Source organism: Amblyomma mixtum, chromosome 4 (genome assembly GCF_055824585.1).
Source record: "Amblyomma mixtum isolate Tamu chromosome 4, ASM5582458v1, whole genome shotgun sequence".
NCBI lineage: Eukaryota > Metazoa > Arthropoda > Arachnida > Ixodida > Ixodidae > Amblyomma > Amblyomma mixtum.
In genome coordinates this window covers 87,034,831-87,059,192 of record NC_143015.1, presented here as the reverse complement: position 1 = coordinate 87,059,192, position 24,362 = coordinate 87,034,831, and the positions used below count along the sequence as shown (strand labels likewise).

Below are 24,362 nucleotides of genomic sequence, written 5' to 3'. Positions count from 1 at the left end.
TTTGATTGTTCAAGGAACGCTTTAACCATAGAAACACATTTATTTTCCCGCATCGACGTTAGACCTATGGGTTGTAAGGCGCTGTAGAAGATATGTGAGGATTAAATACAAAGAGCACGTGGAGTTCCGTAACACGTATTGCAGTGATGCAGCACACTGAGCGTGTTTGCATAGCGCCTCCATCAAACCGTGGCCGCATCGGTTCGTGTACTGTTCCGTGTGCTCAGGAGCAGCACGCAATAGCCACTAACCAACTGCAGCTTTCTCATTTATTCTTTTCTTGCACTGCGTTAAGTACGTTGCTTGTATGCAGCTCAGTGGGTTCTTAAATGCGGGAAATCGCACCACATTGCACAGAACATGACACAGGACAACATGGTCTTCGAACAGAACATATTTATTGCTTACGATGCTGGTGCCACTTGATTACGTGCAGAATATTCCGTGTTGATTAAAGCATCCTTTTCTTTTTTGTGTGTAGCTTACAACTGAGAAAATAACTTCCACGTCCTTGAATAAGAAAAATATTCTTGCTCGTCGCCGTCCTGTTACTTCGGCCAGTTTCCTTAGCCACCTACAACAAAAAAATGGTGAATCAGATTCACATTTCGTACATTACGCAACGTACCTAGCTTCGGCAAGTAACCCGCAACCAAGACACAGCAAGCCTCAGTTTCTTTTTGCCTTCCTCAGAAGTTGAAGCTGAAGTGTAAAGCTGAACAACGTGCCAGTTTCTTTCCATTGCGCTTTGTAGATATGTTTGTTTGTTTTTAGGCCTCAAAGCGGGCATTTATGGCTGAGAGTATTATATGTAAAGATGCAACATCTATTCTTGCCGCTACTCGACTCATATTCAAGGTAAGTAGAGATGTCGTGATCACCACCTGGAACTGGACGGTGATTTTACCTAGCCTGAAAGATCCGCGGTAAAAACAACCGGTTATACGTCATCACAGTTTAGTTGAAATTGTTGCTGTGGGGTGGCGACACTTAAATAGCAAGCACTTTACCTTTTGCTTGCTAATAATAGACTACTATTTTATGCGCTAAACCGGTTTGCAGTTTGAAAGCGGTAATCTATCTTTGGAGGCCAAATTAAGTTTGTCTTTAGTATCGATTGAAGATAGAAAAAGTGAACAGTTGACTAAAGTCGATGACTCGGCACAAAGTTCACATTGTCAAATCCCCAAAATTATGGAAGTCGTCCTCCAAGTAAACTTTTTGTCGGCGCCGACGCGGGGCGCTTTACGAAGGCAGGGCTGCAACTTACATTTGACCTGGAGTTTGATGGCAACGATCAGTGTGGTGCACGCAGCCTTTATGGCAATGGTGGCAGTCGCGGCAACGCCCTCCAGCAGTGTAACCATTGCGCAAAGCAGTCCAGACAGGAGGTTGCCAGGATTCGTGCCAAGAAGGGCTTTCAGCAAGCACTGCGGAGATCAAGGTTCATTACTTGTCACTGTATGGAGAGCTCTTTCTCCCATATACAGGTATTCGTGTTTAGTGTTTAGCCTACAATTAGAGATCCTGGAAAAATTTGCAGAGTACCACTATCACCCTCTCCGGTCCAACGGATCTGGAAGGTAAGATGGCGGCCGGTGCCTTATGTTCCTGGCATGACAACCACGTCTAGGGCGCCCTGTGTACCCGCCTACGTTATGTTGCTATTAAAAGTCACATAATAGTCTTCTTCGCAGTTAGCAGAGGCATATCGTGAACAAACATTCAGGAGGAATAGTAATCAATGATATTTGTAACTTCTTTAAGCTGCAGCTTGCGTATGTTTAGAGTCCCTAGAAGAGAACCCCGGTTCTTTTGACCTGCAACTTTTCCTGCTCGCTGTTTTGGCAAAATTAGGCCACGGTAGGAGAATTCTTTCTAAGGCTGACGGCCAGAAGAGAAAGCTTTCATGTTGCACCACCATCTTTTCGCCAGCTACGAAGGCTGCTTGTGCGCATGGTCTTGGGGGTCAAGGAGAAGGTGGCGCGTGAGAAAAATTTGCGCGTACGCTGTTCGTGGGTAGAAAACCCGGTATAGGATGGCGGTACGTGCTTGCGCTAGGCGAAATGAAATGCTTCGAATCAAGTATTTATACAGAACCCTAATTTATGCTTGAATCATATACCGACTACGTGTGGCTCGCGTCTTACTTGGTTATCATCTTTTAAATGTCGGTTTGATATTTAAATTGTTTTTTAACTTTCATTCTCCTTGCATTGGCTTTAAAGCCGGGAAATGTTCTTGTGGTCCGGGCTCCGCCTGTCATTCATATATCTATATTTTATATTCCTTAGAGATGACTAATAAAACTGTAAAAAGATATATACGCGAAAAATGGCAATTGACGCTTCACATGTTCTGAAGCGTATTTTAGTATTGCAGTGTTATTGCAGGTCGCACGTCAAGGGCCCGGAGTTTCATTTAAAGACCTGCTCAAGCATTCTAAAACTGGAGGCAGTACTGTGCGTTTTCAAATTACCTTTCGCATACGCTAAACAAAACGGTTGAAAAGTTGTTATCACAGTATGTCTTACCACTATAGCCTTGACCAGGCTCACGAGAACTTCGTCCTGCAACAGAAAAGAAATAGCGCTGTCATGAAAAAGCACTGCTACCAATTTTTAATAACGCCCATTAATCGTACAACGATTGCAATTGATCTGTCTGTCGTTTATTTCGCGCATGTTCTCAGCGCTGGTGAGAACTGCCATTTTTCAGTATGAGCTTTGCGAATTTAATATATAATAATAAAGAATAGCTGCGTATTTGCAATGAACCCAATAGAATTGCCGGTGTATTCAAGGCATAGCAAGACTTGTAATGTGGTGCCTGGAAAATGTCGACAATATATATCGAGAAGAATAGTTTAAAAAAGCACGAAATAAATTAACCTGCGCTGATATCCATTTACAGTTTCTGGGCTCGAAAAATTTGGCAACGTAGAGTTTTCCTTTCAGGGTGCTGAGGAAAAACATTTCAACGAGAGGTTTTGTTACTGATTATTGCAACGTAAACGGGCGGGCGCGTTCGCTATATATAGTCCGAAAGTTTGGAATAGAGACCGCTCGTGCGGCGTAAGCTTGTTTTAAATCTCAATCAGAATTAGTAATCGCAAAGAAGATATAGCGCCCATCCCACAGCAAGACTAATTTAAAATTTGATTCTCTTGAAACATGGGAAGAAGCGCTATACATTCCCATTTCTTAGATACGTTCTCCGTTTACGCAATGATGGCTTTCGTTTTGTTAACTAGGAGTTAATTGCTATGTGACAAGGCGAAGTGCATACTAATTAATGGGCTTGAATTAACGGTCTTACCTTGCAAGGGTCACCTTCATTGCACAGAAGCAGAGCGTCGGTGAAGCACTGGAAAGAAAGCATTTGATTAGTAATCAGTAACTGATGTCACCGGTCGATCTCTGCAAATGTGAATATGGAAGCACCGCATTGTTTTTATAACGAGGAGTTCATATATATAACCCTAACTTTCACGCTGGGGAAGATTTCTGCGGCAGAAGCAGCGTGTCGAGCCCCCAAATTAAAAATTTTTAAAAAATATTTGCATTCCGAACACGTCGTTTCTGACATCGGCAGCTTTAAGAGTAACCTCGGGAATATTCCCAGGAATAACAGCAGAAAACTGCTCTGTTGCACAAACATATCTGCATGAGAACAACACACCTGACTCCACGCGCCGAGTGATCCAGATGGATAAGTGCGAGATAAATTGCTTTCCACCTTTAAAATGTGTATCACATTTCCTAGCCACACCTGCGGCTTTTTTCTTGGAACATTCACAATTGTTCTATAGGGAGAGCTCCGAAAATTCGATTAAGCAAAATCTGGGATGTGGACTGTGCTTTTGGGTAACTTCCCCAAATGTTCTGAGCATAAATGCGGCAGCGAGCTCCGCGCAAATCAATGAGCACCTTACAAAAAAACCAAGAACTTTGCTGTGACAAACGGACCGCACATCGCTAAGCGGTTTTGAACTCCTAGAGGCTTATTTCCACGCTCGGCAGGCAGGTACGCAACATTAAAAAAACAGTGACTGCTCCACAACTCTTTTGTACTTGAGTAACCTTCGCAACTAAGTGGATAAAACTTTATCTCGGAATGTCTCTATTAGCCATATCAGTTGACGAAGCGTTTCAAAACATGGCGAAAAATTTCCTTTTGTTGCACAGAATATAGAGCGAGAAACTGCTGTTTGCTGAATTGCTCACAAAATCCGCTTCGCACTGGCTGCAAAGGCAATTCTCAAATTTTTGCGAAACCAGAGGGCTAGCTACAGCGACAGGGGAGGTGGGAGTGGGGATAGCACACCATAGTCACAATCTTCGTTCATCGCTGTTTATAATGCATTTAAATACAGTGGAGCTGTTATTCTTTTCAAATCCGATAAACCTTACAGTTTTATTGAAGGAAAAAGAATTTAACGCGTTTGTCAAGAAATCTTGCGATTTTTTTACTTGACGCAACGTTGTCAAGAATTCGGAACAGCACCCAGGTGGTCCAGCTAAGCTTAGCTACTTGTGACGTTTTGTTCTGCAGCCAATTCGTCATTCACTTTTTTCTTTACCTTACGGAGGATGCAGACGTGCAATTTTAGTGTTAAAAGCCTAGCGTCACCTGTTGCAATGCAGGGAGATGGAAGCGCTGATTCCGATATCATGACAGCGTTGTACAACGTGCGCGTCTAGTCGGGTAAGCTAACAGAAGAGATTGCGTTCCGCGGCTACTGCAGCATTTTAAATATTGGTGTATGTTAAGTATAATAATGTTCTCTGTGCAATGAATCATTCGCAATACACGCACTGGACAAATAAGCATTCGGAAATTTGAAAATTTTCAAAAAGCTGTACAAAGTATTTATAATAAAGCAGACCACGATTTTTTATGTGCGATGTCAGTGCACGCTAAAGACCCCCAGGTGGTCGAAATTAATCCGGAGACATCTACTACGACCCACTTTCTCTGTTTCATCTTTCACTCCCACCTTTTTTCCTTCCCTCACGGCGCGGTTAAGGTGTCCACCGAGATATGCGAGACATGCACTGCGCAAGTTTCTTTCCTCAAAAAATAATTTTTTAAACCAGTACTAAAAATAATTCACCATCTACAAACTTTCCATTCATTTTTTTTATAGTTTAGTCGTGTGCAATAGAACTATGTCATTTTTGCTGTAAATCAGCTTTCCACTTCATTTGTCTATCTTTGGCGTTATCATACCTGAACCAATGGTATTTCTAGAAGCCACACATCGATAAAAAGTGGGCCTGAAATCAAGAGAGATTTCAGTTCTAATGAACTGACAGTTTCTTTTTGGGAGCCAAATTCAGGGTGATGGGGATGGCTTCAAAGCCTTTTTAAAAACAACTAGCATAGTTCGGTCTGTTCAGAAATAAAGGTCTGCTGGTTAACCAGATCCATACTCTTACTTAACAGTTTTACTTCATGCGTCAAAAAATAAGCGACGCCATCTAAATCAACCATCAAGAACATAGTCCTTTCCTTCGAGATTATCAAATTTTTATCCTTTTCCACGGTTATGTACGGTACTCTATCTTGCCACAGTGTGTTCTATTGTAGAACCTGTGCTTATGTCGTCGACAATGTTCCACTGGCGAAGAATGGACGCAGCACGGAAAGTAAAGGACAGAGAGGAGCAATGGAAGCTGTTACCGCCCCTGCATGACGCCGGGACTTCATACAATTTGCAGCATATTGTGTTACATAAATGTCGCCGTGGTGGCTCAGTGGTAATGGCGCTCAGGTGCTGACCCGAAAGACGCGGATTCGATCCCGGCCGCAGCTGTAGAATTTTGATAGAAGCGAAATTCTAGTGGTCCGTGAACTGTCCGATGTCAGTGCCCTTTAAAGAACCCGGGGTGGTCGAAATTTCCGGTGCCTTTAACTAAGACGTCCCCCATAGCTTGAGTAACTTTCACAAGTGTATGATTTAGTACGAATTCAAAACCTTTGCAAGACATTTGTAGATAATGGTAGGAGAAATCTGAAGTTATTGCATCATGAAGTTATTGCCTGAAGTTATTGCATCATACAGCTTTTTGTAGCAGGGGTGAATGTCAATGTCAATTTACAGAGCCCTCCAAAAGAAAAGAAAGAACCTGCTTGCCCAAAATTACATTTTTTCGCTATTTTTTCAATATAATAATAAAATTCTCATTATAAAAGTTTATGCACTGTCATTAAGAATCCAGGGTCAAGCTTGGGTGAAAATTGCAGGCAATTAAAACAACTAAGGAGTAATTACTTTGCATTTTTTGCGTTCCTCACGACACTAGAACTCTTGGTTCAAAAACAGCCCACAAAAGACTAGAGAGAAGAGTAAAGGCGACGACAGGACAAGCGTTGAACTCACAACTAAGGCTTTATTGCGAAAACCTGGGTATATAAGGAAGGCATAATACATGAAAACAAAATTGAACAAACAAAACTATGACTTGCTTTAAGTGATAACGAGATCACGTTTGTTGGCAGATTTTGGACTTCGGGCGCACGCTAGTTTTATCATTGTCAAAGTTTTGTTTGTTCAATTTTGTTTTCATTTATTATGCCTTCCTTATATACCCAGGTTTTCTCAATAAAGCCTTAGTTGTTAGTTCAGCGCTGGTCCTGTCGTCGCCTTTACTCTTGTCTCTAGTCTTCTGTGCGCTGTTTTTCAACCATGAACCTATGCCAACTCGGAAACTTAACGTTCTACTAGAAATCTGCTTTTAGTTGCAGACAACAAAATCTATATTTGAGGAGAAAGTTAACTTATCCTGTCACAGGTGGATTCCGCGTGGCGATCACATGCACAGAAATTGTGGACAAAATCAATTTTTTTCAGCGGGAGGTTGTTTATGAACGCAATATTTTTCGCCTATCGTAAGATTGCACCATTATAAGATAACCGATGGCTGTTAGGGGACACGAGCTGAATTTGAAGAGAAGGCAGGCATTGAAGAGGGCGTGAGAAATTTAGGTGGGCGGAAGAAATTAAGAAGGCTTCGGGGATACACGGTGGCTGCGACTGCAACAGGACATGGTTAATTGGAGAGGTAATGGGAGAGTAAATTGTGCTGCAGTGAGCGTAGTCAAGCTGATGATGATGAATCAATATATCCACAAATCAGCCCTCAAGACTTCTGTAGTTTGCGACCGTTTATTGTCAGAAATGCCCGAAGTAGTTTCCTATGCCACAATATCGATGCAATCGCAAGACACACTTTAAAAGCAACATTCTGCTACGCACCTGAAGCTTAGGCCATTGCCATCAATACGTTCCCACCAGTATCTTATCATATTCTACAGTTGCCTGAAAATACAAGTGTAGTCCAAGAAAGCTGGGCGTGTTGCTTACTGATGTCTTATACGTAATGCCAAAGATGGACCACACTGCAAAAAATTGTGTACGCACCTTATAAAGGAATAACCTAATCATAGCCTCTATTGCCGATATCTAGCAAAGAAAATAAAAATGTCAACCATCGCAGGCTGCCCGGCTTACCTTGTCCAGGTTGAGTTCTCCGGGAAGAGTAATGGGGATCGGTTTTTTGCACGTCTCAGTTCCTTTGAAGATCTTCTTGCATCCAGACACGTTGGACACACAGCAGAGCGGCTTTATCAGGTTCTTGAGTTGGATCACATCTGCAGCGACACAGCGCCATAACGGAATAAGCAATTCATGAAGTTTGTCTGATCCATTAAAGACTATAGGAAACTACCAACTCAAAATATAAGCTATTCCCAACTTTACAGCAAGTTTTTATTTTCTAGGCTAAAGGGCATCTTGAAGGATCATTAATTCAGGTAGTGGACATCTTAACGGTCCAGAAAAAGGATGGGCAAGATGACAAAGGCATGCAGGGTTCTCAGTGGTTATGCAGCTCGGGAAGCTAGAGCCTGATTACCAGAATTAGAATTTCAATCCTTGCTTTGATAAAACTGCTTGGTGAGCTCATCCAGAAAATCGGACTGAATGGGTGCTGGTTGAAGCATTCGCGATAACGCTCACTTGGACCAAGGGCCACCAATCCTCAGTTACTCTACAGGTTACGTGGTAACGTAATTCCAGTGATTTGTTGAAACGAAGTAAGATAATACTGCAGTTTTTCTTGCGATCATATGTTATCGTTTGAAAATTTCATATATTAATGCAACAAGCGATGGTTTTAGGCATAATAAACCATACTGTGCCCGGATTTGTGTGTCTTTGTCGCGTTCCTCATCTTTGTACAGGTGCCGTACGAAGCACTGCGCAAACTAATATTGATGTACGACAAGGTGTGCTTAGGCCTAATTTTTCTTGTCATGCACACCGGTCAGAACTGAGAAAGTTTGGTGGACGAGTCAAATGCTGCTCATCAAAAATCTAAGAACCACTTATGAAAAACACAAGTAGGAAGAAACACTAACATATTAATCAAAGCTTTGAAAACTAAAGTTCCATAAATATGGTAATATTAGATGTACTGGTTTACCACAACGATTTTCGCAATGAACATGCAGAGTGGGAATAGCAAAACAATTAAAATTAGTAAACATCTGAGAACTGCTTTGCTCGACTTTAGCCTTTCATCGACTTACCCAGGCCTATCAGGCTGAGGACGAAATCGAGAAGTTCCAACAAGGCAGCCAGGGCACTCAAAACATCGAGTTTCAGTAGGGCTGCGATCAGGCACTGCAAAGCAAAAGGGTTTTATTGTTCACTGCCCGCGGGTGCGTGAAAAGAAAGACATCATATTTAGTTACGAAGTGCTGTGAAGTATGGCTGGCATACAGGCTTTTTCTGCTTCCACCCTGAAGAATATTACGGACTAAGCATTTCGGTCATCAGCTAAAAAAGAAGCTCATGTGTGCATTGCTCTTGCGTGCGAACTGAATCCTTCCTTTAATATTGATTCTGCTTGTACTACAGGTATCAGCTCTATGCTGCTTGAAAAAAGGGTAAGGTTCAAAGAGTCCGATGGAATATGTTAGCGAACAGTGGGTTTATTTAGTCGTTATTGTGTACTTTTCAACCTGTGTTTTGTTGTTCTGCGAAAGTCGATAATAAAGTGGCCATTACGTGAAATAGGATATCTTGACTTCTATGGATTAGTCTGGAAGAAAAAGAGTTAAGGCTTCTTCTAGGTTATGTCATCCGGGTCAAAAAGTGTTGCCATATTCGAATTTCTAACTACTTCTAGGGCTGATTTTCCAAAATGCTTTTTCGCGCCCCAGAGATACCGAACGGGAAAAATGACACCTCATGATCAACTGGACGTATTAAAAAAAGAAACATAATGGCATATTATTCGCTCCAATACTTTTATTTAGCGCAGAAAATGTAGCGGTAGCGAAATTTCGGATTTCGGGTAATATTTTATACATATTTGCCACCACACTTTCATTGCTCGCCATATTTGTTCTAGCCTCAGCGCCATTGTCTGCGATAATTCAGTCACTTCTTGGGCATATACTATATCCTTGCTTCAAGGTGTAGATAACCATTGGCATTTCCCGCCACCCTATTGCAGCTATGACCGACATTTAATGCGGAACTGATAAAATTTTGTATTACGTAAAGAAAGCTTTTTTTTTTGTTGTACAGTCATCCCGGAGGCCTGTAACAGCGCAAAAGTTTGTCTCTCATCTCATGATCACTACTAGGGGCACTGCTATAAAACTAGAGCAAAAAGTTTTCTTCGGACCGTCGAAGATAGGTTTGCGTTGGCGCTGCAGCAAAACAGCGATCTATACACAGACATAATTGCGGCAACCATGGTCAATTACGATGCTTGTCACAGCCAACCAACTCGATTGGTCGAATGTTGCTACAAGCTTTAGCTAATATATATTATGGTATGATATGTATTATACGTTATATTATGGTAGGGTAGTATGCGGTATGGTAAGGTATAACACGGTATGATGTGGTGGGATATGATATGTTATTACACGATAAATTGTATGTATGGTCCGACGCTGCATGTGGAAATACAAGACAGCTAGTAGGAGCTAATTTAAGAAGTCACGTGTTCTTTAGCTTGCATCGACATTAAAAAGCACGCTCACATTTCAGGACTGAAACGGGGCCATTGCGGCTGGGGTGGGATCACACGATCATCGACTCTCTTCTAGACCGCCTCTACACAAGCGGGCAGCAATAAGTGTGCTTCATTCGTAATAGCTTATAGGGCCAGTGACCAGTGTCCGGACATTTTTGAAAAACAGGCCCACTGCATAGATGAGGCATCGAAGATAACCTCTGTAAAATACTAGAGCCATGCGCGCCCCGCAAAGCTGCAAAAATTCAAATCAAAGCCCGCTCGTTCTTTCCTTCACAAAAACGTCCCCGCCCCACTATTCTGAACCCCCTTGACGTCATGGGGGTTACTTTTGCTAAAGGCACTCCATTGGTGCATCGTTCTGACTGACGGGAGAAGGTTGGGCGTAGCCTTGGCGTCGCGTCGTCTGCACAAGGCTTTCCGCAGCGCCTTCTGTTTTGGCACATGCCTACAAACCCGCATGAAGGAACAACAACAAAAAAAAATGTGGAGGGAGCGTACGGCGACAGCCTTGAACCCTAGCCATAAAAAGTAAAAAATAGTAAAACTGAGTGAGTTGGTTTTCAAAACGCGTTCAAAACGGAGTTTTGAAGGTATAGCAGTGTCGCCGCGTGGTGGCAAAAAAGTTGGCTGGGTAATACAAAGCCATCAATGCCAATGTCGTAATCCAAATGTCTTTTTGTTTGTGCTTCAATTCGAACTTGTCTTGCCCCTTTTGCATGTGCAAAAAGGCGCTCGACGTATTGAAGACCTCGCTTTGAATGGAGAGAAGCGTAACCTCCGAAAACAGACGCTCCAGAGTGCCATCTGTTACAAAGTGGAATTTTCAGGTGAAGGTTTACATCGAAACCTTGAGTTCTGCATTTTCCATGAAACCAACAGGAATGGAATGTAGGCTTCGCCGGCAGCAAACGCTTTGGAGCATTGGTGGAGAGAACCATCGTTCTCGCCGAGCTAAATTGCTCTTCCGTAAAACAAACTTAAGACTGGGGTTATAGGTCAAATTCCAAGGCGCTCTCAGTTGCAACCATATTACGAATTTCACTAGAGACCACTCTGTGCAGCAGAAGTGGCATTGAAACTACCCGCGGGTAGCCGCCAAGTACAGGGGTACATGCAGCAGAATCCAGCTAGGTGAAAGCTTTCGTTATTTTGCTTGCATTATTATCTGGCCGCCCCGAAGCAACAACAGAAGGATTTATCCGCATCCGTGACCGAATACCCAGCCATGGTGGTGGCATTTTTAGAAGTACGATATGCACAAATGCCTGCTTTCTCGAGCTTTCACTGTGCGCTAAAGAATGCCAAAGAATAAATTTCATGACGAGTTCTCCTCTATACTAACAGAACAGGCTGCGGTGGAAAAAAGTACCGAATATTATTCGCACGACAACAAAGGCGCAGATCGAGGCTCGCGGAAATGGAAAGAACACCCCACATTAAAAAGCTTTTAACTCCGCCATCTTTATTACCCATTCTTCAATGAATAACGATCTGCTTCTTGCAAAATGTGCATTTCAATGTTTTCGACTCGCTTAGTATTCTTTTTAGTTTATTGCATTTGTTATAAGATCATAGTGACATGTGCGTTTATGCAATATAAATTTCGTGTGTGACCTAGAGTTATCGTACATTCAATCCGTTTTGCTCACCAGAGCTTGTTGGTAAACCATGCCAACACAGGGGCAGGAACTTTGTTAGGGTACTAAGATAGCAGCTTTTTGTTCCTGTGCTAAAATTTTTCCTTGCATTTGCAAGAGGACGAATTCTAAAGAAATTATTTGTACTTGTATTTGAAAAATAAAAGCTAGCATGACCACCAGAGCTGGAACTGGGGCGCGGTTCGGACGTTTCTACACGCTGAGATACACTTTATCCGGCATTTTTCACTTGCTAAAATAAGAAGCGATCTTTATGTTCGCAGGCAAGTCAGGCGGAGGAAATCTTTGTTTGCAACGTGCTGTCAGTGGAGACCAGCAGGTCCGACACAAAAGGTTAAAGCGTTGCAATGAATGAAAACCGCAAGACGGCCACCGTGAATAGCTATGAGCCAGGGCGGAACCGCTTGCGCATGACGGTGGGCACATTTTGTGCTTCTCACGGTAGCGATTTTGGGGATTGAAAACATTATCGTATGTTCACGAGCCTCAGCGCAGTGCTGCTTTTGTGAACGCCCGCTGTGTATATGCCTCTCATGACTCGCGACTGGCAGGGCGCTGAAGATTCAACTTTGATGCTTTGTACTTTTTATGTGTACATAGAGTTTCTTGGTTCCTCAACTTTGAGAAGCATTACCAATCCAGAAAAATAATTCATCAGCTAAAATTTGTCGATAGTCATGACGAAAGACCACCCAACGGCATAGCTTCATAGCCGTTGCATGCATTCCGTTGAAGGCGGTAGGTATTTTTACTACCAGTCAGATGCGTAGAGGCCACTTTTTAGCACATATTCTCCGTCTCCCCTGGTAAGAGAAGGTAGCCCATAGCTCCCCGGCTTCGGCTATGGAGAATAAATACTTCGCTTCCGGTAAATGTTCGCGCAAGTTTTGCTGAAATACGGACTGATTTCGCTGTGCTTACCGACGTGACGATCCACTACTTTCGCTTTCGTAAACAATATATAATTGTGAAACAATTGGATTGCTGCGCAAACTGAGTGCCGTTCTACGAATGTCCAAATGGACTGCAATTCTGTACTCACCTTCACAAGCTTGACCAGGGCCGCAACAATGTCCGTCTACGCCGCAGAAATGACATACAGAGAAAAGAAACAGTTAGCGCATTAAAATCACAGCGTTATAATGCATTTCAACTTTCTATTCATATTTGTGTTTTCGCCCCGCCGCGGTGGCTTAATGGTTTCGGCGCTCGGCTCCTGACCCGAAAGATCGGGTTCGATCCCGGTCGTGGCGACCGAATTTCGATGAAGGCGTAATTCTAGAGGCCCGTGTGCTGTGCGATGCCAGTGTATGTTGAAGAACCATAGGTGGTCGAAATTTCCGGAGCCCTTCACTACGGCGTCCCTCATAGCCTGAGTTGCTTCGGGACGTTAAACCCAAATAAACCAAGTCAAACCATATTCGTATTTTCCTTGGTTACGAAGATCTGCCAGGCACTACTTATTTTCTTGAGGCCCTCGTGCCTGTTCGATAGGCTATGGTTTGCGACCGGCAAAATCGTTAATCTCTTACTTGACGCTTCTTTTTTACTTCAGATCTTCTACCGTAAACTTTTATAAAGGTTGCCTCTAGTGCAGGGTAGGAAACTGGAACTTCGTTCATCTTGGCCCCCTCGCCTTTCCATCTCCATTTTCTCTCTGTCGGTAGGGGAAGCGCAAATGCCGATTCTAAAACTGAAATGGACTTGTGACATGTAAACATTATGTTTAGTGTCAAGGAATGAGTGGTTAGAGAATGCTTGGTCCTAGAAATAAGTTCAAAGATAGTCGCATTTGTTGGATGATGTTTGGAGTTTTTTAACACAAAAATGCGAAACTTGTATTAAGATGTTTAATAAGTAATAACCTTTGTACTAGGATGCGTTTATAATTTTTTTTTCTTCAAGAAACACGCTCATTAACTCCGGAGAAATTTTATTGCAATGCAAGTTAGAAAAAGGTGGTGAATTTTCTTCTTTCGTTCTGCCCTAAGTCCTTTCAGCCGTTGTGCTCAGACAAAAGCCGAAATATTTTTTAAAAAATCCTGCAGCACCTGTCAGCCGTTCTCACTGTTAAAAAACTTTGTCTCTGCAACCCCTCTCGCGTCATTGTTTTATTTCGTGCATTCCATTCAGTATCCAACAGGACTCATTTGCTGGTCGAAAAAGCTTGGCAGAGTTGCGAGCGTAATTTATTATTTCATTTTTTTATTTAATATTTCTAATATTATTTCTTCATACATCCCGCACACACAAAAGCTTTGCAGAGTGGAGTGCTGATGGACAGATCAACATAGCGCATATGAGAAACAGGATTGAGGTTAAGCAAATATAGTTTTTGGAATGCAGTCGAGCTCACATAAAATGAACATCATGGTAACGTGAATTGCGTTCCTTTTCTCTGAAGTTGGCGGTAATTAGACTTGCCTTAATAAGGCCAAAACATACATTCAGACAAAAGTGGCGTTTATTTATTTAAAACGTTAGTCATGCACTACTGTTTCTTCAAAGATGTCCCTATCAAGCCACTTTCTAAGCTGTCCAGTGCGGCCAACTCTTCCTGGCCGAGATGCTTGCTGCGGATGAGTTGCTTTATGGACGCAATAATGCCTATAGCAATTGACGCGTTCACGGAAACTGGAGGTAAGTAGGTATCCTTGTCTTCAATCGCCTACAATATTATAAGGATGTGGTGAAGAAGTGACCGCAGCGCAAGTGCCCGCAGAGCGTACAGTTTGCACTACCCTTTTGTAAAGTGATCTAGCAGCGTATTCCACTTTAAACAAAGGAGAATTCACTGCAGTTAGGTTCTTGAAGCATCCTTTGCCCGTAGGTAGAGCCGAATAGACCTACAGAAGCCGATGGGAACAAGTTCTCTAGCCGAGAACCATTGGGTATGGTCTGATTGCTTTTTTGTTGATTGGTGTGCGCTGCTTGAGCGCTGTAATCAAGGGTGACGCAAACTGGCAGCCATCTGCGCGCTGTAAGGCGGTAGAGGTGACGCACGCCACTTGTCTGGATGGGCCAGCTGACACACTTCATGACAGATATTCATACTTCTCATATTGCCGTCATTAGTTGATGACCGGCCGTGTGCAGTAGCTTGGCTTTCAACAATGCCCCTGTCTCGTCCTTGCCGCGCTTTTCCTTTCACACTAAACGTTCTGCCCAGCCGGCACATACGCACGCACCGGTTGACTTTGTAGCCTGTCTGGGTGCTCTTGGCGGGTGGTTAGCTTCAATTTCGAGCCGCCTTTTTAAATCGTTTTTCGGGGTTCGACACTTATCTGGAGGAGATCACGGGAGTTGGGGGCACTCTTTGGTTTGCGCGCTGGCATGAATCGAGTGTTTTTCGACTTTAGGGCAGGGTTTACGGCCCTTCGTCGTTCGTTATAACTCGGTAGGGCGGCCATGGTTGTTCGTTTTTATCTGAGAAGTGCAATAGGCATGATGTATATTTTGACAGAGCACCGCCCTCATTCGCAGTAAGCGAGAATTTGCTATAACTGCGGCCGTTATAAGTGGGCTCGGCTGTATTCAAGTTAACAAGCAGAAGAAAAGAATTACCAACATTTGAATGTAGGGCCATACATCAAACAAAGGCGTTCAGCAGCAGAGTGGACCTGAGCCTTTATATTACATGCTAGAGTGTACGTAACTGTTTATATCCGCTTACAACTTTGCTTGGAAAGGCAGCCGTAGGGCTTTAAACTTGCCAGTGCGGTGGGCCAAACAATATTTCAATAGCGAATCTGCTCAGAGCACCACATTCGAACGGTATTCCTGAACACTCCTCTGTGCTTCCAGAAGACACCGATCATTCATGATCGAGTGAAACCATTCCATAAGAATTCTTGCATGTACTCATTCTTTTTCTCCAGAGTTACCTCTTCCCTCTATTCTGTCCTGTTGTCATTGCTTAGCGTGGATGGCAACCCTTTCTAACACAGCCAAGACTAGTTCTGTATCATCTTTCGCTCCTTCTTGCTCGTCTCTCAAATACCTGATAAAATGTCTCTTACCGTAGTCGCTTTGCAAAGATCCAGAGAAGACCCAAGGCACTGAAAGTAAAGTTCATAATTAACAAAGAGTTCTATATATAATTTTTCTAAAGGCGTATAGTTTCCAGGTTCCCTGCTATCTGTTGTGAAGAGTAGAAAGGAAGTTGACTTTTAAATGGACATCACCGGTGTATACAGTAAAGCTTTAAGAAATTTTAAATGCCTCACTTAGCAGCTTCAAACGTTTTGCATTTTTATGAGTTAATCTTACACATCATTTCAGTTTAATAAACTTACGCATTCAATTTTTAATCCCGAGCAATCTTTAGGTATGTGTATTAGCGAATTTAATTTGTATGTGAAAAGCTGATTGAGCTATTGGCACCGGTAATATGGGTGAATTGGTCAGTGGAAAAGTAGGCCATAAGGAGAGTTATCAGTTCAGAAATTCTTCGCGCATGTATCTTTAGAGATTAGCAGAAGGTCCTGATCGTTTCATGAAATGTCTGAGAGAATCGATGAATGCCTTTCCTCCTCGGGTTATTAAGGAAAATGACAGAACTCCTCCATTCACAGGCTGCTGGATGAAGTGTACAAGAGCTTCAGAGCTCTTACTTCACTCTGGCACTAGGCGGTTTTTCATTATACTACCATCGGCAATGATGAAGTTCCTTTCACCTTTCCAATGTCCAAGATGTCCGGTAAATTGGCATTGAGGCACTTCGTGGCTGGAATGCAAACGTGAAAATGTTACTAGCATATCAGAGTGGGACACTAACGGTGAAAATTATGTAAAAGAAAATTGAGGAGCTTCTTTCCCATGATTTCAAATATATAATTGTTACTGAAAACAGAGCACTGATAAACCAGAAATTTGCCTAAAAGCATCTAAAGTGCCGATATATATGCGCTGCATGGCGACCTAGAAAAAGTATATATCTGGTGCAACCGATAGAGGATGACTTCAATACTGGAAAATGTTGACAGGCGCAGTTTAAAAGAAAATGTTGCCAATATATATAACGGAAATATTATTGCACTTCAAACCACATAACATGTTAATTATGTCGGAGATATGTTTACTGCAGTCATTGACTGCTCATTCATGTTGACTTAGTTACCGTGAAAGCTTACTGTATCCTTCACTTTTTGCAGCGAAATTTTAAGCATTCTCCGTCATCACTGAAAGAAAACTTATATCTTATTGGCATTAAGCGTACTCTAGAATATGCGTGCGTAACCTGGGATCAGTACACAAAAAAACCTCGTCGATAAAATAGAACGTCCCCAGAAACAAGCAGCACAATTTGTAACAGAAAATTATATCTTTAGTGCTAGGGAATCAAAAATACGTTAAGGGTTGGGCTTGGAAAACACTTTCGTCGCGCAGCAAAATACTAAAATTGAAATTCCTCCACAATGTATTTAAGAATAAAATGAGTATTGACAAAACACTATACATAAAAAATCGCATTGCGTCTCCTGTAGGAAAGACAATACTAACAAAATTGGCGCTCAACAGTGCCGTAAACGTATGTTTAAATATAGATCTTTTTCCAGGACAATTGACGACTGGAACCAGCTTCCTAATGAAGTGACGGATGCGTCTGATAGTGAAAATTCGACTGAGAGCTTAATTCATTGAGTTGTTTTTTGTTCAGCCTATACTACTATGTGCGCTGTTTCTATGTATGTATTTCCGTGTTTTTGTTGTAAAAGTTGTTGTACTTTTTGTAAGCTTTAATTTAATTTTGATTTCACTGTTTGGTAATTTTTAACTGATCTATTCATATGTGTTATGGCGAACGTTTTGCCATTGTGTGATACCTCTCCTCCCCCCTCCCCGTGCACTTAACCCCCCTACAACAATGCCTTCCCGCGATGTGGGCATTCTCAATAACTAAAAATAAAACCTCACGTCGCGTCACCACTTGAGTATTCCTGCAACTGTACCTGGCCATGAATCGTTCATCGCTTTATCGTACAACGCTATTTAGACGGCAATGGGCAGGTACCGTCGGTCAACCCACCGTGCCTTATTTGCAGAGCGCTTGTAGGAATTTATTTAACTCATGCTGCTGGATGATTGTAAGTAGTTGACGAAGAACGCCTTAAGATAATGCCTCTAGGAAAACTTATACGCACGTTGTATGTCGCACGGAATTAGCACTCCGCTTTAGTGAATTAGTAAATTAGTACTTTGGTTTCCGAAAATATCACAATAGCCTTAAAAGGCGGGCTAAATATGGCGGGCAACGACAAAATATTGCCACTGCCACAACAAATCAAATAGAGCTGCATTTAAAGCGGGGTAAAGCGGCACCAATTCATATCAACGAAGGACGGTTTCGTCATTGCCTGTTCAGATATGTAGAGGACAAACAACGAGACCAGCACGCGCACAAAAAAGAGGAACCAACAATAAGGACCCATCAAATTATCCAGTATACTGAGGAATGAACAGAAACAAGTATACGCCGGCCGCAGTGAAAGCAGCGGTGAAAGTTCTTCCCGTTTTCAGCTCGAGGGAAACCAAACTTTTTTCCCGCGACGAAGAGACAAGCACGGCTTACGCTTCTGGTGCCTCGCTGTACGAAAAAAAGCCTCTTGTTGTCTAGCTCTAACAGCGCGAAAAAAATTGTTCGATATTAAGAAAGGAAATGTTAAAGAAACAAAGTTTAAAAAAGTGCCGCTTGAACTTAATACGACTAAATTCAGAACAGCAAATAATCATCGACGACAGGATGCAGATAACTTTAGAGCGTTTGTTGTAAAGCTTCCTCGCTTGTATTATGGTCCTTGCTGTACATCATCGCTATCTCACAACTTTGGACATAAGCAGAGAAGGGTGAGGACGCCCTACAACGTGGGAAAGTGTTCTTCAGGGTGCACACCTAGACCCCTATGGCGCTGCGCCTTGCGTATTGTAGTTCGTCGTGTACAGTTTTCTTCATTGTAAACTTGGCGCTAAAGCAAATTTCTATTAATAAATGAAGAAATCAGCGTGTTCAGAGCGTCGAAGTAAATTCAATAGGATGTAATGACGGGGAGCCTTCTTATTAGAGAAATGACTTCGAGTTGCGTATGAAGAGACCTATTTTAAAACTTAGCGCGTCTTCTTCTTGGTGACGTGCTCAGCCTTATCTCCCATTCAGTGATTTGCTGCTGTGCCTTTTGAGATGTCTCTGTTGATTTTGCCTAAAAGCTCTGCAAATATTTCATGTAAATATAACATATTTTCAGTGTAATAAATAGCATATTAAAAAAATGCTTTTGTGGCTCATGGTTTCCGTGCGCGCTCGGAATCTCATAGGGCTTGGTTCAATGCGCGGCATCTTCGGAAGCAATTATATTTTTCTTTCGTGTAGACATGGCCATTTTTATGGTCTACTGACGAGATCATGCGAGAGTATACTGACGTCACTGAGCAATTTGGTGTGGTGAAAGCCGACGGACGGCGGCTATTGTGTTAACGGGACGTGTACTGCTCAAGCTGCACTTCATATTCAGCTCCAGTCTTGTCTACTTCCGTGGCCCTTGCGTTGCGCAGTTTTTTACCATTATATTGTACCAACTAGCTGAAACCTGTGTTTTACTACACGTGGGACAAATTCAGCCCTACTGACTGAGCGCGCAGTACGAAACGTAACAGCGCGACAAGCGAGCGACAGAACTCCGTGTGGAGCAGATCTTGGAAGAAAGGAAGAACACTGAAAATAAGGCAGGCACGTCACTAAAGGAAGTGCGGGACAAAAGAAACAGAAGCTGGGATCACGTTAGCCAAAAAAAGGTGCCTTACAGCTGACGCTGCTCCCCAGAGCAACAGGCATCAGCAGAACCAAGACCAGCATTATGGGAGCCATGGTAGAAGATGATGTCCTCGATTTGCAGTCTCTCTCAGGGGCTCAGAAGACTGCAGTGTCCTCAGAGTCTAAACCGGAGCGTATTTATTGGGCTCGGACGAAGGGGACATTTTTTTTTTACTTCTTTCGGCACGTGCGGTTGTGAGTTGTGAAGAAGCAAAAATTTAAAAGCTAGTGAAGGAGAAATGTGCACCGCCCGAACGGGCGGAAAACACCTGAAACTGGGTTTGGAAACAAGCCATACGCGGGTGCAAAACATAAGTATCAAGGTTTCACTTCTTGTTGCCAACTGTAGTGGCACTATTGTCCCGGATGTGAGTAGCTTGTTTTTCAGAAAGGCTCGAGTCGAAACAGGGCTGCGATAAGGGCGCCTGCACCCTGCAATCTTCGCAATTAGATAACATGTTTTTATGCATACACGTGCTTCGAAATCTGACTGCGCAGTTTCGTTTTGTATCACCGTGAAGGACTAAAGCCTCGCCATGTTTACGCACGCCGTTATTATAGTCAGAACAAAGCATGAGCAGCTGTTTCGGCCTGTAGCACCCACGCCGACCATGATAGGGGCTTTTCGGGATTTTTGCCAGATATCATTCCCGTAGCGCGGGAGAGGACACACAAACAGACAAATGCACTGCTATCTACATCTGGGGTATGTGTTCCGGCATAGATTGTTTCTCCTCCACATCTGGACGTGAATAGAGTTAGCTGGAACCGAATGAGATCAGAAGTTTTATATAGCAGCGTAGTTAAAACCGGCCCACTTGCAGGGCTAGTGGAAACTAAGGTATCCGGGTCGTGGATATAAGAGGGTACACGTGTCGTACATTGCATAAAATTCTTCGTTAAGTGACGCACCAGTCTTGGACCCCGACTTTCTCTTCTAGTGAATGCGTGTTTTGGTGGTAGACTCCTGGAACACTAGCATGGAGTCTACGGCATGCCAGAGAACCACAAGATCGCACTGTGCATTTCTCTGCGAAGTGCGAAAGGGTTAACCAAAAGGAAAACAATCCGAACAACTTTTTATGAATTAGCTGAAGAATGTGGAGATACAACTGCAACTGGCCACACTGTTGATCTTCCCTCCACTCTCCCTTCTTGACATTCACTTTCGGAAGTACACGTGGCCTAATTCCGCCGTGCCCTTTCCCCTCTCACTGATAACTTGACGGGATTTGAGCAGGCGTTGATTAGAGTGATTAGGTCTACGGTTGCCCGTGCCCTGCCGCTGGCATGCCGATAGAGATCTTCAAGAGATGGTGCACTTAGCACATGCTGCAACTGTTCTACGGTGGTATCGGATGTGCATGTTCAACCGCCTGTGAATGAGCCCAGGGACAAAGTGTTCAGGAATAGGACCCCTACGGAAAGTTGGACTAAGGGATGGTGCGTAAAAAAACCTCACTTTGCGGCTGCACCACAAGCTGAAGACTGCTCAGACATCTGGATAAAAGCAGCCTTGCAGCCATGCTTCAACAGCATATTGATAATCCCATATTATGTAACATTGAAAGTTGGCGAAGCAAAAAGGTACTAAAATATCCATGAAGTTCATCCTCCAGGTCTTCTAAACGCGGAGGCTATTTGCTGCGGTATATGAACTACGGGGTTCAATGCATAAACGGACACATGGACTCTAGGAGACACCGTAACAGAAGGCTTAGGATTCATCTCTGCCACCTGTTTTTTTTTTTTTTTGACGTGTGCTCTCATCTAACTACGCAAAAGAGTTTATGCCTTTCGGGTCCATCAAATTCGGCGACATTCTTCAATCGCACCGAAAACTTTCAGTCGGATATATGAGGCGCTTAAAGCACAAAAATGCATTCGCTAGACCTTCAGTCTGTAAAGAATTATAGTGTCCGAGACCGGTTTGACCCGCACCCGCGAGAAACCAGAAATGAAATCTGAAATACGGCGTTCCTCAGGGCTCTATACTCGCGCCACTGTTATTCTTTTTGTATATAAATGATATCGTTAACATTTCGTCAGCGGCAGAAGTGTTGGTGAATGCTGATGATACAAGTGAATCTTTTTCCGGAGAGAGCCTTGAGTAACTAGAGGCCACAACAAATGCATGGTTGCATGAGCTCAGTTTATGGGTATCATCAAGGAAGCTTCAAATAAATACAAATAAAATAAAATAAATGATATTTTCTTCAAAAAATAAGCCCAATGTCTTCAATATAAACCTGAACTTTAATGATGCATTGCTTTAGCGCTTAGATCGTCATTCATTTTTTGGTGTTACTTTTCAGCCGAACCGAACATGCTCCTATCGTGTAGAAAACAGAAGAATGAAAGTATCGAGATATATGGGAGCCTTCGAAATCTTGTCCCTGCCAGGCGCAAAAAGCAACTTTATTTTTCGCTTGTACACTCACACTTTAATTACTGCGCCTTAATATGGGGAACCGGAATTAATACCGATTACGATAGACTATCAGCGCTGCAGCGAAGGGCAATTAGAACACTATATAAGGAAAATGTACAATCTGTAACCTTAATGAGAACACAAAATATCCGGTCTTTTCACGAAATATACATACAGAAATTATCTACGTACATATTCTCTAAAGTATTAAGCAATTACAGTCGATTTGTTAGTCACTGTCTAAATAAAGATACTGGCCACAATTTGCGTAGGACTTTCATTGTCATAGAAAAACCTAGGACAAATTATGCTAAACAGACGATTGGTCATCAAATTATGAAACTATGTAATAATTACCTAAACATTCTCGAGATCGCAAAAAACTGCAGAAGTTTGAGAACTTGTAACATGCTTCATGTGCATTTTTGTACGGTGATGAGTGTTATAGCCAACTGTATGTGTACTCTCTACATGTATCTTGTAACCGCTCCTGCTGTGCCCAGTGGGGACAGGGATTCGTCAGGAGACTAATTACCTCCTTTTGTCCTGGCCCAAGGGCAGTACCATGTATTCCCATCCAATAAATCAATAAATAAATAAATATAACTATCACCGCAAAAGCAAAAGCCAACACCCCAATTTTGCCATGGGAGAGTACGGGAAGGAAGGGGGCAAGAGATATCAGAAGAATCGACTTTAAGAATCTTGGGGATGTGGATTTAGTCAGATCTCATGGTACACCTCACGCTTAAGCTCTTTAACGAAACCACCGGCCAAATTTTTGGATGATCTCCAAAGCGACCAACAGGAACAGTGCACTCAGAGAATGAAACATCATCGTCTTTCTCAGAGCTGTAGTGGGCAGGAAAGTCACATATCGCCTGACTTGTCACTGACTCACCCAGAGAGACACCAAACAAACTAATTCCTTAATAAAGAGAGCCTATAAGATGGCCCTCAGGCTACACTTACGCACCTCTACTCTGAAGTTACTCGAACTAGGCTGCCACAAAACCGTCTACGAACACCAGAAGGAGCTCTTTATAGCACAGAAGGAGCGCGTAGTCCTCTCCGTAACTCGCAGGGTCTTGCTGGCGAGACTGGCTTTTCCTGATAGTAATGAAAAAAAACTCATAAAACAGGCAACATCCCGGATTAGCTGCGTAGGACATACTCGGTCCAGCCCTGTCCTTTAATGTGCATACCGAAATAAAAAAGGGTGCTCGGAGTGATAGCCAGGACATTGAAGAAACAACTTGTGGGAAGGGCACACGTGGTCTACGAAGATGCCTCCAGCCACCTAGGGAACATAAGGCAGTAGTCTCGGTGGTTGAACACACTCATCGGGAGGCCACCACAGTCACTGACAATTGCGAAAACCTAAAAGAAGCGGCGGAAGTCGCCGTTGTTCTCGCGATGGCCAAAAGCTACAGGCGGATCACTCCCTACACAGTAATGACGGACATCCACATGGACTTCCGGAAAAATCAGGATGCACTTTGACTGTCTAAAGTGCGTAGAGGCGAAAGCGTTTTCCGCACCACTTTCGCTGCTTCTGTGGCACCGGTGACGTCACATATAATTGAGTACTAATTACCAAGTGATGACAAATCACTAATTAGTGGTTAATTACTGATTAATTCCTGAATACTAATTTTACTGCTAATTAATGACGCTTAAGCCTCGCCTTTAGGAGTTGTAGCGCTGTCAGGGAGTCCACGGAACGCCACCACCCGTTCGGCGCGATGCCTTGCCCTTTGAACGCAACACTTATTGAGGAAAGGAAATGGCGCAGTAATTCTCAGTCATCTAGGGGGACACCTGAACCGCACCGTAGCGGAAGGGAGGAAGTGTGAGAGAAAGAAGACAAAGAGGGCCCGTAATGAAGAAAATGAAAATTGTATTTGAGGAAAGGAAATTACGCAGTAACTGTCTCACGTATCTCGGTGGATACCCGTCAGAATTCAGGGGGGCACTTTTTTTACCTAAAGTGTGGTCACTGATGTGTGGTTAAGATGTTAAGCGTCGCCTCTGAGGGGGACGCGACAGCGTCTTGCAACGCTGCCAGGGAGTCCACAGAACGCCATCGCCCATTCGGTTCTGCGCCTCGCTCGTCGGAAGGGAAGGGAGGAGGATGAGAGTAAGCGAAGACACCGTATTCACTAGACGCGCCTCTGTTCATGCCAAACCATCGAGCTGGCATGGCGCAGTGGATAGCATGCTCGTCTCGCACGCCGAAGACCGGGTCTCGATTCCCGAGCTCGACTAATTTCCTACTCGTTTTTGTTTATTTATATGGCCTGACTGGAAAAGTTAATTAGGCTAATTGAGTAATTAAGCAATTAACTAAGCTCAGTCCCACTTACTTGGAGCATCACTATACGATCCCTTCAATTGGTTGCATG

At 43.1% G+C, this 24,362-nt stretch overlaps 1 protein-coding gene across 1 annotated transcript; it reads right to left on the bottom strand.

The window, feature by feature from the left end:
- Positions 1–381: 381 nt before the first annotated feature.
- On the bottom strand, positions 382–19,663 carry LOC149347309 (uncharacterized). Its single transcript, XM_089587004.1, has 10 exons — positions 19,517–19,663; positions 16,396–16,445; positions 15,739–15,777; positions 12,762–12,797; positions 8,596–8,689; positions 7,517–7,656; positions 3,319–3,366; positions 2,535–2,570; positions 1,271–1,430; positions 382–574 (listed from the first exon to the last, which is right to left on the bottom strand). The coding sequence occupies exons 1-10, from the start codon at positions 19,578–19,580 to the stop codon at positions 567–569; spliced, it is 675 nt and encodes a 224-aa protein (XP_089443130.1). The 5' UTR covers positions 19,581–19,663; the 3' UTR covers positions 382–566.
- Positions 19,664–24,362: the final 4,699 nt, after the last annotated feature.